The 19,528-nt window shown below is 47.3% G+C and overlaps 1 protein-coding gene across 3 annotated transcripts in view; it reads left to right on the top strand.

The window, feature by feature from the left end:
* LRBA (LPS responsive beige-like anchor protein) overlaps window positions 1–19,528 on the top strand; it is a 2,426,603-nt gene that overhangs the window by 426,891 nt on the left and 1,980,184 nt on the right. For 2 of the 3 annotated variants that reach the window (XM_085641654.1, XM_085641652.1), the window contains exon 24: window positions 18,194–18,375. In XM_085641654.1, the coding sequence (XP_085497780.1) occupies window positions 18,194–18,375 (182 nt within the window). The remainder of the gene's footprint in view (window positions 1–18,193; window positions 18,376–19,528) is intronic. The other variant, XM_085641653.1, reaches the window with a different exon arrangement.

Here is a 19,528-nt window from a genome sequence, read left to right as displayed (position 1 = left end):
CATGGGTTCTCCCTTGGATGTGGTGGAAGTTTCAGGACTTCCCACCGTCACATAGGATGGAAGGGATTTTCCTTTTCTCCCATGATCCCCCTTTCTTTCACTTAGCCTATGTTCCAGCCGTAATACCAGGTTGATAAGGCCCTCACATGTCTTGGGTTGAGGGTCAATATGAGCCACGGCGTCCTTGAGCTCATCGCACAGCCCTTGATGGAAGAGCGCCGTCTGTTTAGCAACAGGCCACTTGGTTTCCGCAACCAGCCTTCGGAACGCGTTGAGATACTGCACCAGGTCGTTGGATCCCTGTCTCAACTCAAGCATTTCACGGTCCGCCGTGTACGAGTCAGCCCTTCTGTCGAATACCTTCAGGAATTCCTCGCGAAAAGCACCCCAATCACATAAGAGGGGGTCGTCCCTGCTCACCAGAGGTACGGCCCATTGTGCCGCATTTCCAGCCAAATAGGATATAAGGAAAGCCACACGAGCCTGACTCGTGGGGAACGCCTTTGGTTTGCACGATAAATGTAGCGCCACTTGTGTGAGGAATACCTGCACTGTGTTAGGATCCCCACTGTACCTCTCTGGTGTTGCCAAGGGGATGGCTACCGGCATTTCCACTACTACCGCAGGGGTCTGGTTCGTGAGGGAGGTGCTGGGCGTGAGCGGGTCCAATTGGATAGCATCCAGTCTGGCTTTTACATCGGCTGTTTCTTGCCTAGAGGCAGCCACTTCAACTTGCATGGCCGCTAAAGCAGCCAGCACATCATCAAGTGTTGCCATGTCTGTTATCGACCGGGAGACAGTTAGTGTTATTAAGGTCGGATATTTTGTAACGCCCTGAACGTCTCAGGATCGTTTAACAGACACGACAATGAGGACGCAACCACTTGTGAAGGGTTAGTTCTTTTAATGAAGGCAAATAAAATACAAAGAACAAACAAAAGTTATAGTCACTGGAATCCTCCAGGCTAAGTACGTTACCAGCCCACAGCACGGATGGTCCTAACCGTCCTCTGCATATACGCCGATCCCGGCGTATGCCAACAGAGGGCAGAAATGTAATGGCCGACAATGCCAATCGGTAGGCTGTGAGGGGCACGAAGAGTGTTGGGGAGAATCGAGGAGTCAGGGAAACACCCAGCCGGGGTCTCTACCTGAAGGGAGCAGCCGCTCAACCTCTTCCTCAGACTGCACCGGGACGCGGAGTCACCTCCTGGTGATGCGTCACCGATACCCCAATCACAAGCAAGAAGACTGAACCGAGAGCAGCCGCTCGATCGATCCTGTGGACTTCCGAGTCTGTAACGCGGCAAACACCTCCTGGTGTGCGTTACAGCTGGCAGTCCCTGTGTCTCTGGTCGGGGTGGGAGTTACGACTCCAACCAGCAAAAGCGCCACTGCGCTTGGACTCAGCCGAGTCAAAAAGCGAAGCTCAATGGTTGACCGGTAGAGCTTCCGGGTCCTTCACAGGTGACGATGTGGCAAGACACGGCCCAGGGAGTAACGACTCGACCTACCTCCGTTCTTGCCTTACTGGAGCACCACTCCTGAACACTGCTCTTCACGAAGCAGGTACGTCGGTGTAAACACAATATCCGACAGCCTTGTACCTCCCGGTTCCTCCCTTTATAGGGCGTGTTTTCCTTGAGTTATGTAACAGCTCTCCTGTTTACATAAGGGCGTGTTTCCCTTGAGTTATGTAACAGCTCTCCTGTTTACATAAGGGCGTGTTTCCCTTGAGTTATGTAACAGCTCTCCTGTTTACATAAGGGCGTGTTTCCCTTGAGTTATGTAACAGCTCTCCTGTTTACATAAGGGCGTGTTTCCCTTGTATGACAGGAATTCTTGACAATGCCATCCCCTGTATGCAGACGATCTCTTTTATATTACAGATTTGTGCGCAGAACACTCTGCCATTGCCCGACTCCTAACCCAGTTTGGGCCTCTTTCAGGGTTATGCGCGAGTTGGGCAAAGCCTTGCTTGTTTCCTCTAGTCCCCAGCATGACTCTAGCCCATCTAGATATTGGAAAGGTCCCGCTACGCTGGGAAGATCGGTATTTACATTACTTGGGCATTGTGATATTCCACACTCAGATTTGCTAGATCACAACCTTACAGCCACAGTATCTTCCCTTAGAGCTGAAGTCACCAACTGGAAATCTCTTCCAATATCAGTGAAGGGCTGAATAGCCCTTTCAAATTTGGTGATTTTCACACGTCTTATCTCACTTCACTAGTCTCCTGGTGATACCACGCTGGATTCTCTTCCAAGACCTTTAGTTACTGAGCAACCACATCTGACATAATTGCTGTTGCCTATTGTCCCTCTCGAAGCTGAATCTTCCGCATACATCTGTGGGCCTGTGGGCTCCACATTTCAAATCTTATTTTCTGGCATGCCACCTGCAATGGCTCGCCTACTGGCTGGTGGGATCTCTACTGGAGGATACTGGAGTGTTTAGCCCCCCACTAGATCAGGCAGCAGTTCTAGTCCTGACAGTGCTGGGAGTCCTCCCTGCAAAGTAGATCCCCCACTTGTTACGGGTGGCTTTACCCTGACCAGAGGGCAATGGCTCAGTCAGGATTCTCCCTCCCCATTATGCTCCCACTATTCCACTCCTGGGCCTTCCTAAGGGGTCAGGCTGTCTCTCTAGGTTAGACCTGCGACTGTGGGACCAAGCTGGACTCCTGTTTCTGGACCACCTATTCCAAAACGGTCAGTTATTGCCCTTTAAAGACCTAGTGGACCAATTCAGTCTTCACATAGTCCAGTTCTTAATTTATGGTCTTCTCTACCGCCTGCTTCTGAAGTTTGTTGGAATGGTACGGGTCCTTTACGCGCACCCCCGCGCCAGAGTGTTGGTTAATGGGGCACTGTCGAGACCGTTTCGGATCGGCTGAGGAACACGGCAGGGGTGTCCGCTATCGCCCCTCCTCTTTGCGCTTGCAATGGAGCCCCTTGCTGCCCTGATCCGAACGGATCCTCTCCTTCGGGGCTAGGAATGGCCGGGCCTCGAGCCGGACAGAATAGCCCTCTACGCGGATGATGTCCTGCTTTACCTCTACTACCTGGCCACCCGCCTCCTGGTCATCCATGACTGGTTTGGGGGGGATGGTCTGACCCGGCCTACAGAGTGGAGTTAGAAGACCTAGGTTTCTCCCGTCTACAGGACCGCCTGTATGGCGCCCCCATCCCCACCTCCTGCCCCGACATCACCAAAGCAGTCTTCCTGGCTTGGCGAGCGGCGCTCCGCCACACCCGGTGGACCGGGAGGCTGACTCGCGCCAACCCCCTCTGGCATGGGACATGGCTGCGGGAGGTTGCGGAACTGGAGGGCTTTAAATCTTGGGACCTAATCGGCATCTCCCAGCTGGGAGATGTCTGGCGGGGGGGACGCATGTGCTCATTCTCGGAACTGCAGGCACGCTTCTCCCTCCACTCATCTCAATTTTATAGATACCTCCAACTGCGACACGCCATACGCACCTACACCCCACTGGACATTAGATTGCCGGACCACAGCCCCCCGGAGGCTCAGGTCCTGTTGGGCAACCTGGGGAGGGGGGGTATCTCCAGGATACATCGTTCTCTTATCAACAATACCCCCACGCCCCGGGAAGGCCTGAAGGAACGATGGGAGGGGTGGGTGGGTCCCCTGGACGAGGTCGACTGGCGGGATGCCCTTATGGCCCCCAGGCTGGTGACGGCCTCCGCCAAACTGAGGCTTATTCAAATTTATTACCTTCACACTGCCTATCTCACACCGGCTCGTCTGCACCGTGCGGGCCTCTCCGTTGACGCAGCTTGCCTCCGCTGCGGCTTTGCTCCGGCCGACTTCATCCACATGGTGTGGTCTTGTCCGGACTTTGGGGGGGGAGGGGATACTGGAGTGGCATAGAAGCTGACCTCACGGAGGTTTTGGGGTGGGTGGTGCCACATAACCCTAGACACACCCTACTGGGTATCACTGACTGCCTAGATGGCACGCGCGCAGAGAAGCTATTCCTTATGATGGCGCTAATGGTGGCGAAACGAGACATTGCAGCGGCCTGGAAGCACCCACAGCCGCCTAGCTTGGCCAAATGGAGTACTGGAGTGGACTGGTGTGCGGCACAGGAACGGACTCTCTACCAGGCGAGGGGCTGTCTTAAGAAGTACCGTAGGGCCTGGGGGAAATGGTTGGGCAATGTATTGTGAACATGCTGTTTGGGGGGGAGGGGGTGGGGGGAGAGTTTCGGGAGGGGGTGGGGGGGTGGAGTGGTCCTGTGCTGTGCGGTTGTAAGCTGGCGGTTCGACAGGCTCAATGTTTTTCTGTTGTGTCACTTAAAACAATAAAAACTTGTTTATCAAAAAAAAGATTCACCTACTTGAGTCATTCCCTGTCGTCGACGTAGGAGTTCCACTGTACCATAATAAAGCAGTACGTAACATTACCATAGCCTATAATGGCAATGAAACATTCACTTTAATAACTTATCCATATAATTTAAAAGGAACCAAACTCCAGCCAATCGGGCAATAGCACCCTCTAGAATACTCCCAACAGAGGCTGATTCCCTCAGATTTTCTAATACCAGCGTCGCCGACTGCGACGGAGATTATGGTGACGTCTACCTCTGTGTCGCCTGGCTGAGAACGACTGGCTTTTCTGGGGATGTCCAGAACACATTGATGGACATGCCTTTGATGGCACTCGCCTGTTTGACGATACAGCGGATTTCGCGTTGGAGCGTTTTAAGGACTCGCGGGCTACAGCTAAGTCTTTAGGCCTTTCTGCCACACACACTCCTTCTGCTTATCGCTCCTTTCGTGGTCAAGGAAGGGGCGCCCAAGCACATTCGTTTCAGAGCCACAGGCCTGCGCAGCAACAGTCTCAGCGCAGCCGCGGACGTGGGACCCGCAGAGGTGGGTCACAGGGCCAGCGTGTGGGTCAGTCCACCCCCCCCCCCTGCTGCCCCTGCTTCCAAACCTTCCTAGTCCAGTGTTTCAGGCCCGCAAGAAGCCAGTGGGTGGCAGGATTCACCATCACCTCCACCACTGGCGCAGCATCATATCGGACAGGTTGGTTCTGCAATTGTCTCCCCTTCGAGACAACCCCCCCCCCCAGCCATGCCACCACAGTATCACCGCATGTCGTGGGATCACTTGGCACTTCTCCAGCAGGAAGTTATGGCCCTCTTGGCCAAGGGGGATATTAAGCGCGTTCCGATGCCAGAAGTAGATCGTAGTTGTTACTCCCACTACTTTTCGGTTCCAAAGAAGGACAAAGTCCTGCGTCCCATCTTCGACCTTCGGAACGTCACTCGCTTCCTCCGGAAGGAAAAGTTCAAGATGCTCACACTTGTTCAGGTCTTGTCTGCCTTCGACCCACAAGACTGGATGGTAGCGTTGGACTTGCAGGATGCGTATTTTCATATCCCTGTCCTGCCAGCCCACTGGCGTTACCTGCGATTCACGGTAGGGCAGGAGCATTTTCAGTTCACCGTGCTCCCCTTTGGCCTTACCAGCGCCCCTCGGGTGTTCACCAAAGTGACGGCGGTGGTCACAGCCCATCTGCGCAGATCAGGGGTTTCAGTCTTCCCCTAGCTCGACGACTGGTTGTTGAAGGCGGGCTCGCCCCAAACAGTCCTCTCCCACCTCCAGACTACAGCCGACCTCCTGCATATGCTGGGGTTCTCCATCAACGTGCCGAAGTCGCACCTGATTCCATCTCAGAAGCTCCTCTTCATCGGAGCGGTTCTGGACACGGCGCAGTTTCGGGTTTATCCACCCGAACAGCGAGTCCGGGACATTCTGGCTATGATTCCGATCTTTCCGACCTTGTCCTGGGTTTCGGTCAGGATGACCTTGAGGCTGCTGGGCCTCATGGCCTCCTGCATCCTTCTAACCAACCATACCAGATGGCATATGCGGGCTCTGCAGTGGGACCTGAAGTTCCAGTGGGCGCAGCATCAGGGGAACCTGTCTGACTACGTCCAGATCTCGGAGGGCACTGCATAACAATTGCAGTGGTGGCTCACGAATCAACATTGGGTCAGCGGCAGATCCCTCTCCCTTCCCCAGCCGGAACACACATTGGTGATGGATGCGTCCCTCCTGGGATGGGGTGGCCACATGGGAGAGGCAGAGATCAGAGGCCTCTGGTCTCCGGCGGAGTCCCGGCTCCATATCAACCTTCTGGAGCTTCGGGCAATCCTTCTTGCACTGAAGGCATTCCATCCTTCTGTCAAGGGGAGGGTGGTGCAGGTGTTCACAGACAACACCACTGCCATGTGTTATTTCAACAAACAAGGCTTGGTGGGGTCGTGAAGCCTATGTCAGGAGGCTCTGCGCCTCTGGACATGGCTGTAACGTCAAGGCATTTCCTTGACGGTTCAACACCTGGCAGGTTCTTTGAATGCCAGGGCAGACTAACTCAGCCGCCGGTGCCTGATGGATCACGAATGGCGTCTTCACTCGGAGGTGGCGCAAGGTGTCTTTCAACAGTGGGGAGAGCCTTGGTTAGATCTATTCGCCACTGAAGAGAACGCACAATGTCATCACTTCTGCGCTGTGGAGTTTCCAAGGCAGTACTCGCTCGGCGACGCTTTTCTTCACGAGTGGAGCTGCTGTCTATTGTACACCTTTCCGCCTATTATACCTCTACCCAGAGTGCTGAAGAAGATCATGTGTGACACGGCCCAAGTTATTCTTGTGGCCCCTAACTGGGCTTGAAGAGTTTGGTATCCCGAGCTACTCAGTATGAGCATGGATTCCCCGATCCGACTGCCTCTTCGGGAGGATCTTCTGTCGCAGCAACAGGGGACGATTCTCCACCCGCACCTGTCCAGCCTCCACCTACATGCGTGGAGATTGAGTGGCGACAGTTGATTCTGTTTGACTTGCCTCCTGAAGTCTGTGATTGCATTCTGGCAGCCAGGCGTCCCTCCACTAAATTGGTATACTCCTGCAGGTGGAACAAATTTGTAGCATGGTGCACAGCAAAGGCTGTGGATCCCCTTTCTGTCCCTCTTTCAGAGGTCCTTTTGTTCCTTCTTTCTCTGGCCCAGCAGGGCTCTGCTCTGGGCACTATTAAGGGCTACCTTTCTGCAATTTCAGCTTTTCTCAGGCTTCCTGATCAGCCCTCTCTTTTCAAGTCCCCTGTTAATAGATTTCTCAAAGGCATTACTCGCCTTTTCCCTCCTATTCCCTTTGTGATGCCGCGGTGGGACTTGAATCTGGTTCTTACTTTTCTTTTTTGAGCTGCTTCACAACTGTCTTCTTCGTTTATTAACTTTGAAGTCCGCTTTCCTGGTTGCCATCACCTCCGCTAGGCGCGTGAGTGAGCTCCAAGCTCTTTCCTATAAGCCTCCTTTTCTGTTGGTTCATCCGGACAAGGTTGTGCTTTGCACTAGTCCTTCTTTCTTGCCAAAGGTTGTCACTGCCTTTCACATTGGGCAAACTATCACCTTGCCCACTTTCTTTCCGCCTCCGCACCCTTCCAGAGAGGAAGAGAGGCTCCACCGTCTGGACCCAAAACGTGCGCTTTCATTTTATTTGAATCGCACACAACAGTTCTGGGTGGATGACCAGCTCTTTGTTGGCTACGTAGGCACCAAGAAAGGCCGGGCTGTACACAAGAGGACTATCTCCCGCTGGGTCGTCTTGTGTATCACAGCCTGTTATTCTCTGGCTAAAAAGGGACCCCTGGCGGGGTTGGGCGCCCATTCTACCAGGGCGACAGCAGCTACCACTGCATTGGGACGTGGTGTTCCCCTGCAAGACATCTTTCAGCCACGTGGGCCTTGCTGCACACTTTTACTAAGCATTTTTGCCTTAACAGTCCAGTCCGGAGAGACGGCTTCTTTGGCCATCCTGTTCTCCGTGACTTTCTGGTGTGATCTTGGTTCACCACCGGGGTTGGTATTGCTGGGGTATCTATTCTAAGGTAAGGAATCTATCACCAACGTGTCTCTTTCAGATGCACAAGTTACTTACTTGTGTAACGATATATCTGTAATAGACATTAGTTAGTGATAGATTCCTTACCTTATAATATCCCCAGGCGTCAGACTGGATTCCTGGAAAGAGCTAGCGATCTTGTGCTCCCTTGTTTGTTCACATAGTGCATGCTGATGGTATTGTTTGTTCGAACTAACACTGACGAGCCTGCTATCATGGGTGGAAAGCCTGAAAACCTAAATAGATTGCTTAGAGGTCTAGCTGATTGATATGCATGCTCTTTTGGTCCTATGACACATGGAATAACACTTTGGGCAGAACATGTTCCTGGGACAAGCAACCTCATAGCGGACTCACTAAGCAGAACAAGGCATACCTGCCACAAATGATAACTCTATCATCTTCTCCGTATGGGGCAAACCAGCACTAGATCTCTTTGCAGGGAAAGAGAACTGGAAATACAATGTTTATGCAAGTTGGCATCCACATTCAGAGCCATAGGGTAACGCCTTTTTGGTCAGATGGTCAAGGATCTTTGAATATGATTTACCCCCGATAGCTCTTACACCCAGAGTTCTCAGCAAAATGAAAGCAGAAGAGTGTCGTAGAATCCTGTAGCCTCAAGATGGCCCAGCCAGCATTGGTTCATGGAGCTGCTCCCGCTATCTGAAACCAGCCACATTCACCTGAAACCATTCACAACACTCTTGATGATGAACCAAGGCCAGGTCCTTCATCCAGACTTAACTTCTCTCTTCTTATCTGATTCGCTCCTGAATTACATGAGTTCTCAGATCTAAATATCCCCCAAGACTGCAGCGACATTCTTACAAAAACAAGAGCAGACACCACTACAAAAACATATAGAATTAAATGGAAACATTTCTGTCTATGGTGCCAGAAGTTGAATGTTAACCCTATTCAAGCATCGTCAGAACAAATACTTGTCACTGCAAAATCAGGACTGGTCCATGCATCAATTAAAGTATACCTGGCTGCAATATCATGATATAGACGATCTTCAAACTCAATATCTTTGTTGTCTAACAGGATCATTTAGCAATTCCTTAAAGGATTATTCATTGTCTTCCCTCCAGTAAGAGCCCCTCTTCATTCGTGGCAGCTTAATGTGGTGCTAACACAGTTAATGAAGAGTCCATTTGAACCTACTCACAAAGTGGACCTCAACTTCCTGTCATGGAAAGTAACATTATTTCTGTCATTAACGTCAGCCAGAAGGGTCAGTGAAATACAAGCCTTTACGGTTAAGAAGCATTTCTTGTGTTTTACAGACGACTCAGCGATGCTCAGAACCAATCTGTAATTTATCCCCAAAGTCCCTTAGGATTTTCATCTTAATGAGTCTGTGATACTAAGGATATCCTTTCGAAATCCTCAGGCAACAGCAAAGAGATCTCTGCATACATTAAATTAAATGTCAAAAGGTGTCTAAAATGTTATTTGCATTACACCAAACAGTTCAGAAAAACAGGCCAACTGCTGGTAACATATGGGACTAATTGTAAAGGTGTCTCAGTCACGAAGGCAAGCATTGCTCGATGGATCTCAGCTGCTAACCAGTTCTGTCATTTCAAGGCTGGCAGACCTTTGGCGGCTAAAGTCGAGGCTCGTTCCACTAGAGCGGTCGCTACCTCGACTGAATTGTTTCTGGAGTGCCTCTAGAACAAAAGTTGAGTTGCGACATGAAAGAATGCATATACGTTCATGCAGCATTATTGCCTAGAATCGCACTTAGCACACTAATGCAGCTGTTTGACAGGCGCAGCCAAGTCATTATTTCAGTAAGGTGAACCCTTTTGGTTATATACGTTTGGTATATAGATAGATGTATATATTGATATATGAGTCAAGCATGTGAATCTATGACAAATCAAATACTGGAGAAGAAAATACGTTTCTTACCTGTAACTGTAGTTCTCCAGAATTGGCATATTTCATAGATTCACATGGGATCCACTCTCCTCCCCATAGAGGCTCCCTTTATTGTTTCAGGATTACCTTTCCTACTAATGCTTGCAAATCTGAGTGAATCGACCTCTGTGGGAGTATTCTAGAGGGGGCTATCACCTTATTGACTGGAGTTCAGTTTTTTAAAATGAAATGCATAAGTTAAAGGGAATGTTTCATTGCCATTATAGGCTATGGTAACATTATGTAGTGCTTTATTATGATACCGTGGGACTCACACTTCGACAACCGGGAATGATTCAAGCATGTGAATCTATGAAAGATGCCAATACCGGAGAACTACAGTTGAAAGTTAAGTAACTTATTTTTTTACTTGCCTACCCTTCCTTGTCGAGGTCTAAAGCTTTGTTAGGATGTAGATGTGACTAATGAAACCCCATTGAAAGGCTTTCAGACCTTTAAATCTTAACGGGGGTGGACTGAGTTGTGCTCGGATTTCTTTCGTCTCGAACAGAAGATGATTTAGGGTAGAATTTTAGATTTAAAAAAAGAATAAAGCACTCAGATTACCTAAGAATTTGTACCTCCTTAGTGATAGGCTTTTATCGACAACATTTTATCATATTCAGATACAGAAGGAAAGAAAGCACTCCAAGAACCAGGCACCTGGGCAGTGCCTACTTCTTGTTCGAGTCCTAATCAAAGATCTCATCCTCAGAATTCTATCTGGAAGAGTAGTTACAATGCTGACCTCTAACAAATGTATTACCAACTGAACATCTGAAAGTGCCAGAAACACGTCTTATAGGGTTAAATTAGAGGGAACAAACTAAACTACAGTTTAGCAAAACCAATGTGCAGTGATGCTAGCTCGAAAAACAAAATTGCTGTTTAAGAAGCAACATGGTTATAGTCAACAGCAGTTAGAATTCTGGGCAACAAGAAGCAGGCCACGAGAAAGCTGCAGTCCTTTATCCCCTTGGTGGCTTCCCTAGAATGCTTAGCCCTTTTTTTTTTTTTTTTTTTTTTTTTAACTATTTGGGGTCACATAAGGTAGCCACGCCAAATTTGTGTTTTTTTCCCCCCAGCATCCTGGGGATTCTAAAGGTCCTCAGTTTGTGGATTCCCCTGGAGGGGACTGAGAAAATAGGCAAAATATAGCTCCATTTTGAATTTTTGGGGGAAAATAGGAAAAAACTATTCTCAGAAAGATGGCATCAGCAAAAGCTTTGCTGAGCTAAAGTCGTCATTTCCTGGCTTTCAGGAACATCCTAAATCAAACAACCTATTTTGTTTGCGAGTTTTGGCATTTTTCAAAGAAGTAGCACATTTTTCCACATTTTTGTCCTTTAAACCTACTTCCAGTTTGTGGTGGAAAGCGCTGTGAAACCCATGGGTGATCCTGGAAAGCTATAGATTTCTGAAACGTAGACAACATTTTGAATTTAGCAAGGGGTAATTTCTGTAGATGCCTCAAGGTTTTCCCAAAGAAACTAACTGTTGAAATAAAAATAATAATGAAAATTAGTTGCGTCCATTTGTGAAGTTTTCATTTGTAACTTCTCAACACGATGGCCGATTTACAAAAGCAATATACTGTTACATTTGGTAGACCCTTCTGGTTACGGGGATATATATGGTTTGTGGGTTTTCCAAGAACTCGAGGTACCCAGAGTCAATGACTGAGCTGCACCTTCGAATGGTTTTTCATTGTGTACCGGGTACAGAGCAATTAATGTGGTAAAATATAAAGAGTGAGAAGTAGGTATCAAGGACACCTATGTATTTCCGAAATGGGCACAAGATATGGAGTTTAGAAACAGTGATTATTTGCACGTCTCTGAATCTGTGGGTACCTATACTGCCTTGTGAATTGGCGGGCATTTCTCAAAATGTCTTCTTTCTTACACACTGGCTTTCATTTGGAAGGCACAGATGCAGAGAAATACAACTGGTAATAACACTAGGTCTCCCGATTAAAATTGGTACCATGCTTGTGAGGGTAGGCCTTGCGGCCGCGACAGGAAAGGCACCAAAATGCAACATGGACATATCACATATAAAACGGACCCTTGTTTGCAAAGTGACTAGCGGTGGATTTATGGCCCTAGTTCAGCTGGCACCTAGGGAAACCTAGCAAATCCTCACATTTTTGAAAACTAGACACCGGGGGGGAATCCAAAGTGGTGTGGTTTGCGTGGCTTTCGCCAGGTTTCTTACTCAGAAGCTCTTGCAAACCGCAACAAAAAACCCATGTTCTTCACATTTCTGTAATGGAAAGTTCTGGAATCTGTAGGGAGCAATAAATTTCCTACCATTCTACCAATAAAATATGAATAAAATAGCACCTCACTTGTGTGACTGGGCCTACTGCCTGCGACATATACAGATCAAACCAAGATCAAAGAATGCCCCTTTACAAGGACTCCCATTGGCCTTAGTTTGATCTCTTCCTGTCACGGGCACTAGGCACAGCCACACAAGGGGGCTGGCTGCATTTGTATCTAGACAAATGGGGGAACGCTGGGTTGTAGGAATTTTGAGGATTTCTTCTCATTCTTGTAAAACATGTCACAGAAATGCACAGACAGTGCAATTTTAGGTATATTTTGAGGTTTGCAGGGCATTGTGGGTAGGAAAGCTTTGTCGGATCTATGAGAGGCACACCACCCTGTACTCCCCGGGGTGTCTAGTTTGGGTTTGGTAGTATGTGGACTGCCATTGGACTGCCTGAGTATGTAGTGACTAGCAGCAAATTAGTAAACATGCGTCAGCCAAACACAATTTCACACACTACGAGCCAGATGCCAGTTCAGGCACAGCAGTCACACTGCCTGGCATATCTAGTTGAATCTGTAGGCTGGCATTTCGGTGATGGTGTGTGTGCGCAGGGGCTTGCTGCTGGTCACTACACACACTCTGGCTGCCAATCCCAAGTACACACGCAACCCCAGCCACACACACCACCAGCCACATGCTACTCAGACATCACCACTCTGGGAGCTCCACACCACTCAGACAGCTCCACACCACATACATTTCTGAAACACTCCCACAATGAACAGATCACACACACACAGTACAGACAAGAAAAAATATAAAACATCCAACTAAAAAGTGCACTTTTCTTTTTCAGCTCTAAAGAAACAACCTACTGGTATAATATTAGATACCAACTATGAGTGCATACACAACAGTTGTAACTAAGCACATCAAACTACTGCCAATCAGCCATCTAAACAGAAAATATATAGCAGTACAGACCACAGTCAGATCCCTTTTACTGTCATGGTTGCTCCCAATATACAGGTTGTTTTATACAATTTAAAACGTGGACACACATAGGCCAGGATTAGAAGGACACTCGGGGCAGGACACACCACTCTCCTTTCATACTACTTTTTGGACACAGACTCTACACCTCTGACAAGGAAAGTCATTTTTGGGTGTTGGAGAAATGTATTTAGGAAAGTGGTTATTTTTCAGTCTAGCCACATCCTCCATCACTCCAACTCTAGGAACTGCAACAAGGCTGCCTATAACAGACTGCTGAAACTGTACAAAAGCCATCTTGGATTCTGGAGAACTATCGTAAACATTGAAGGTAGCTAAATGAAATAGATGAACAGACAGCTTCTTGAATCAGATATAGGACTTTTGAGCAGTATTGTAAGGCTCCAACCTTTGATCTACTGTATCTACACCTTATTTGTTGTAGTCTAGAATGCACACTGGTTTGTGTACTAATGCAACCTAACCACAAACAGTCATGAATAGTTGTCCGCATATCTTCTGTCTGAACATTTCACAGCAAGGAGTTCATTACTATGCAAAGCACTACTGTCTCCTGTCAAGTTTTTTTACACACTAGTTCTTTGGAATAAGCTTTATGATTAGGGTGGACGGACTGTCCCACATGCTACAGAGCCCACAATTCTTTAAATAATTGCACACCTGTGTAGAAATTGTCCACTTACAAATAGTTGCCCTTGTGAAAAAGTGGTCTGGAAAGTTCCCACGTAATTTTCTCACTGACTGCAAAAGTGGAAGGACAGCTGGGTGGGGTGTCAATTGAATCCCTACCAGTGCACACCCTGAAATTCAACGCATATCCAGTGACACTTTCACACAGCCTATGCAGCTTAATAGCATAATGTGCTGTCTTGCTGGGATTGTATTGTTAAAGGGGCATTTGGTGTTTAGACAAGACCAGAGAATCATCCACAGATCTCTCTTTCCCTGGAACATAGATCTCGTGAGAAACGATCTACTAAATGGCCAAGGTTAGGCAGAATCTTGAAAAGACCGATCAACGTAATCTTGTGGCAATGCTATAGCATTATCCAGAAAATGCAACATCCACTGCAGAAGCAAATACTGATCCTGACTCATAGTTGCTAGAAATATAGCAGTTGCCATCAAGGGACTGGTAGGCCAATATAAAGACAGTGATGGCTTCTTTATCAATCCCATCAGTGAATTTAAATCCCCGAACTGCTTAAGTTCATGGAGGTTTGTGGGAGTCCAGCTGGTAGGTCGGAGTGGGTTTTAAGTGTGGCACTGTTGTCCCTCAAAAACTGTTCTGCAGTCAAATTAGTCTGCTTTGTATTAGCATCCAAAAACGTATCATCAATAAACAGTTGGAAGACATTGATAGGAAAAAAGTTCTCTGTATTAACTCTACACCATGAAACACAACTAAAGGCAGGCAAAATGGGCTGCACCATTTTAGGAGCAACTAATAGTTCACCTCCAAAGGGAAGGCTTTCAACCACTGGCTGCAGGCCAGCTTGCTGTTGCTGCACTAACAACATATCACCGTCGTCCTTTAAACGAGGCACTTCATCAGCACTAATAGTGGATCCATCATCAGATTATTCCTCTCAAATATAAAATTCACTGCCAGAATCTTCAACTAGATCCTCGGGTGCGGAGTCAGTCTCAGAGCCATGTTCAGGGGCAGATTTAAAAAGCAAACTTACAACCTGCTGGGCGGTCAGCTTCCAGGCAGCCATAATGACTACTTATGAAACGAACGCAATAAACAAACCAACAATTAACAACGCTGTGTCAGATTGGAGCTCAGCAAACTCAGCTGTGTCAAACAGTAAATATAACTATTGACGTACGATCTGGAAAAAACGATCAAAGCAATTGTAGGAAAATACCCCTTTTTGACATGTTCACCCCCCACTGTTTGCCTGGGTTTTGATGCAGTTTTGACTGATGTGCACTGGGTTCCTGCTAACCAGGTCCCCAGTGCCAGTGCTTTTTCCCAAAAACAAAGTATCTTTGCGATTGTTACCCAGTCAGCAAGATCTTTAGCACCCCTGTAAATTTCTAGTGAATGATACCCTGGTACCTAGCCATGGGTATTAAAGAGGGTCCCTAAGGGCTGCAGCATGTATTGTGCCACCCTAAGGGACCCACCACCAAACTCATCTAGACTACCATTGCAGACTATGTGAAATGGTGCAGACAAAAGTGAAAACACGACATGGCTCACACACTGTGTGCCATGCCCACAGACACTGCATGCAATATATGTAAGCTGGAGCATGCCTTATAGCCCTAAGGCAGGGTGCATTATATCACATGTGAGAACATATCTGCATGAGCAGATATGCTCCTCTGCTGTCTAGTTCAATTGATGGATAAAGGCAGTGAACAGGGAAGTCAATGTATTTGTACTGGGCACTGGTCATTGCGAGTTGCCCAAATACACAATGGCTTCACTGAAACCTATGGTGTTTGGTATCAAAGACCTTGTCCTAATAAATCCATACTGATGCCAGAAGTAGATTTATTAAAACATGCACTCAGAGGTGCCCCCCGAAAACCTACCAGCCTCCAGTGTACTGCCTGACTGGTATCATCCAGCATTGTCCCACATGCTACAGAGCCCACAATTCTTTAAATAATTGCACACCTGTGTAGAAATTGTCCACTTACAAATAGTTGCCCTTGTGAAAAAGTGGGTCACCGATTTTACATAGGCTGGTATACCACCAGAATAAAATGGTTCATCGATTGGCAATACCATACCTATTTTAACCCACCTCACTATCACTCACTACACTTGTTGCACCTACCCCCACGCACCTATACGGCTGTCTCTAAAAAGATCTCCGATAAAGAGCCCCTTCGCGGGAGCCCGTCTGGCATTGCAGCGCCGGCCCGACGAGGAGCACAGCCCTATGATGAAGCATGACACCTTGCTAGGTGTGTGAGGGCATTCTATAGAGACTAATCGCTCTCCCCCCCTCTCTCACCCTCCCCTCTCCCAGAGGAACTGCACTCCTGGTTTTGTTCATCATCCAGCATGCCACCACAGACAGCTTTCTGATCCCCTGCAGAAACAATGCCTGCTCCGGAGGAAGGTATTCACTCCTCCAGCAGTGTGGCTAGTGAATCTGCATATCTGAAAGAGACAATTAGTTATAGATTCCTCACTTCAGAATTACCCCCAGGCGTCAGACTGGATCCGGAGAATTTTTTCATCCTCAGTACCCCTGCGTGTCGAAAGGTGGCGTCGGTCGGCTCCGCGTTCGTCGTTAGCGTCATGGTCGCCGGGATGACATCACGACAGCTACTTAGACGCCGCTCTCATGCACTGACGTCAGTTCTTACTTTTTCTGCGCCAGCCAGTGCAGATCCAGAGAGAGCGGTACCTCCAGTCACTTTTTGACAGACTTTTTGCCGACTATTGTCAAGGTTGTTTTTGAAATTGCAGGTGGTGAGATGCACACCACTTTTCTCTCCTTTATATCCATGTTTAAACTGATTCAACTTTACTAGCGTGCAAACTTGTTCTGCGCTTCGCCTCTTGTGCTGCAATCAAAACAAATCTAGGGGGAAACCATCGTAGGTTCCACCAAGTTGCACAGCCATATCACAGTATGAATGCAATGAATTAAATTCAACCATATTTTAGCTTCCTTTTATCCAATTTGTTCGATTATTCTTCATCCTTTTTTAACTATTTATTCAATTCATTTTATCCATACAATTACTTCTTCAAAGATGTTAAATCAAGCTCCAAGGCACAGGTGGGTTCCACATGTCATGATGTTTATTTAAAAAAAAACAATGCATTTCGGGATAACATCTCTTCGTCAGGGGAATCTAAAACATATTACAAACAGATCCACCATCCAAAACCCCAGCCACACACATCGCCAGTCAGAAGCCGGTCCACACACAGGCAGGTGGGCCTAAAAAACGCTGACCTGCCCCACAGTGGGTGCAGAAAATGGCAAAAACATGTACCCACAAATGGGAAAGACCCTTGCCCAAGGGGAGCTCCCCAGCTTACATGTACCCCCATGCTTCCCTCCCCCCCCCAAATGGCTTCCAGTGCGTTCTCATTACTTATGATGACATTGGCACACGCTGCTGTCATCATCGTGTCGTGGAACAGGGAAGCGGGTAAGCGCTTACGCTGCCGTCCCTGGTGGGAGCATGTAGTAGAGAGTTTCACGTGGGGAGCACCAGGGCATCTCCCGTGAGTGGGTGCTAGGACGCGCTGAACTCGTCCTCAGCACCCGAGTACCGGTGAACATAAACTATTATAGCGTATTAACAAAATGAAGAAAAAAATCAGCATCACAACAGAAAAACTTTGACAAACAGAAAGCACAAAGTGTAAGAAGCCCAAAATACAAGATGGTCAAGGTATAGACACACAGGCACAATACATTATTCAACAATGTAAAATTAAGGATACAATGTATAACATAGAAGCTAACCCAGAAAGGAATAAGGACTAATCTGTGAGCTGAGGAGCATTAAAGGGGGAGTTTGTCTGCAGTCTATTGGCTTGTGTTTTACATATTTACTTTGCAGCATCACTATGTGAGGTCATGTTTCTTTCATAGCTGCTTAGTTGAATGATATTACCTTCCATGCATTTTATTGCCATCACGATGTTTTACATGCAAAGACGCCTAACTCATGCTTGCTATATTAATGCAAGAACAAAAAGGCTGCCTTTCTGCAATCCAGAGTAACAGCCAGCTGCACAAAACACTTAAATGTTATTCAACACTCTCTCGTATTGTTTCTATTGTGCACTACTTTTAAGACCAAGTGCCCATTATTAATGGTTATGGAAATCCTACAAACTTTTCCTCCATTGTTTAAGGTAAGTGAACTTGTTGGTATGTAGTAGATAGCCAGTTAACATTTATATTAATGATTACTAATATGGATTATTAAGAGCTGAGACATGTCCTTGCTTTATGTTGTCCAGGTGGTAAGCACATCTGGGATTAGATTCCACTGTCATGTCAGAGTTAAACTTTGTCTGTGCTTTATTTTGTTAGCAGACTAGACAACTGGAGCCATCCGGGCAAGACCAAACCACTACTTCAGCATCCAATGGTCAGAGAAGAGATTCCAGATCAACCATGTTTCGTATTCCTGAATTTAAATGGTCCCCAATGCATCAGCGTCTGCTCACAGACCTCCTATTCTCAATCGAAACTGATATACAGATGTGGCGCAGGTGTGTTTCTTTACTTGACCTCCTAAACCTTTTTTGACTTTGCATTCAGTTTGATATAGGGTTTTTAGTTGTGTGCAAGTGAAACCAGAAAACGCAGGTGGTATGTTTAAACCAGCAGGATGATGTTGCCTAAACTTTTTAATTTATAGCGCTGCATGTTACTGCTTGCTTCCCTTGCAAAAATAAGTAATGTAGTGTTGATTTTAGTGATCAGGTTTAAGTCCCTCCATCTTTTCTTCCAATCCCCATAAGTCACTCCCTTCAGCTGGTGAAAAACTTATGTATGGCTAGCCAGTCAGCCAGGTGCTGACTTCTTTTCTGTTAAGACTTGTTGTCTCCCCTTGTTCCACCCATTTCTTCCCTGAGCTATTCTTGCTTAGAACTGGCAAAGAAGGTCCCACTGATCTTTTTTCTTTCTCAAAGCTTTTTCATTGGAAGGCACATGGAAGAATATCTGCACCCCATCCATCATGGACTCAATGTGCATCCCTGCAACCTGGCAGAAGTACCAACTTAAAGTCACACCCTACACTAACAGTCATATCTGATTGATACTTCTACCTGAGGGTTACTCACCTGTAGAACAATCCCAAGGCGTCAGACTGCATCCATAAAACTTAAAAGCCTCAGTGCCGCCACTAGAGACGATGGACTCGGTCTGCGCCGGAAGTGATGTCTGGCGACGTCCCCGAGTCCATAAAGTGCCGGCATCAACATCATTTCGTTTTTTTCTGTGCCTTCGAGGTGGATCCAGAGCTTCAATCTCTGAGGAGTTTTTATCATACAAAAGTAAAAGCAGTACCAATTTCTCCACCTAAGAATTTGGGTTGTAAACCCTGTAGGGATTGTGAAGGACAGATGTTCATCACGATCCCTCATTCAATCTGTTTGTGGTGCTTGGGCTCCGACCATGACACACAATCTTGCTCTTCCTGCCTCCGTATGAATCCTAGGGCCATCAAGGAGCAGGAGGCCAAGCTCTTTATGGCTCGAGCCAGGGACAACCATTGCCAACAAAAACATTCTTGACTCTGTTCCTGTTCCCCATCTTCCTCATCCACCAAGCGGAGGAGACACTACAAGAAATTCAAAAAGTCAAAAGGTAAGTCTCCTCGACGTTCTCCGATTCCCACAGGACATTGGTCTTCTGAAC

The sequence above is a fragment of the Triturus cristatus genome, chromosome 2_2 (assembly GCF_964204655.1).
Source record: "Triturus cristatus chromosome 2_2, aTriCri1.1, whole genome shotgun sequence".
Classification (NCBI taxonomy): Eukaryota; Metazoa; Chordata; class Amphibia; order Caudata; family Salamandridae; genus Triturus; species Triturus cristatus.
The sequence above is the reverse complement of the archived record's forward strand: the minus strand, read 5'-3'. Positions and strand labels throughout refer to the sequence as shown.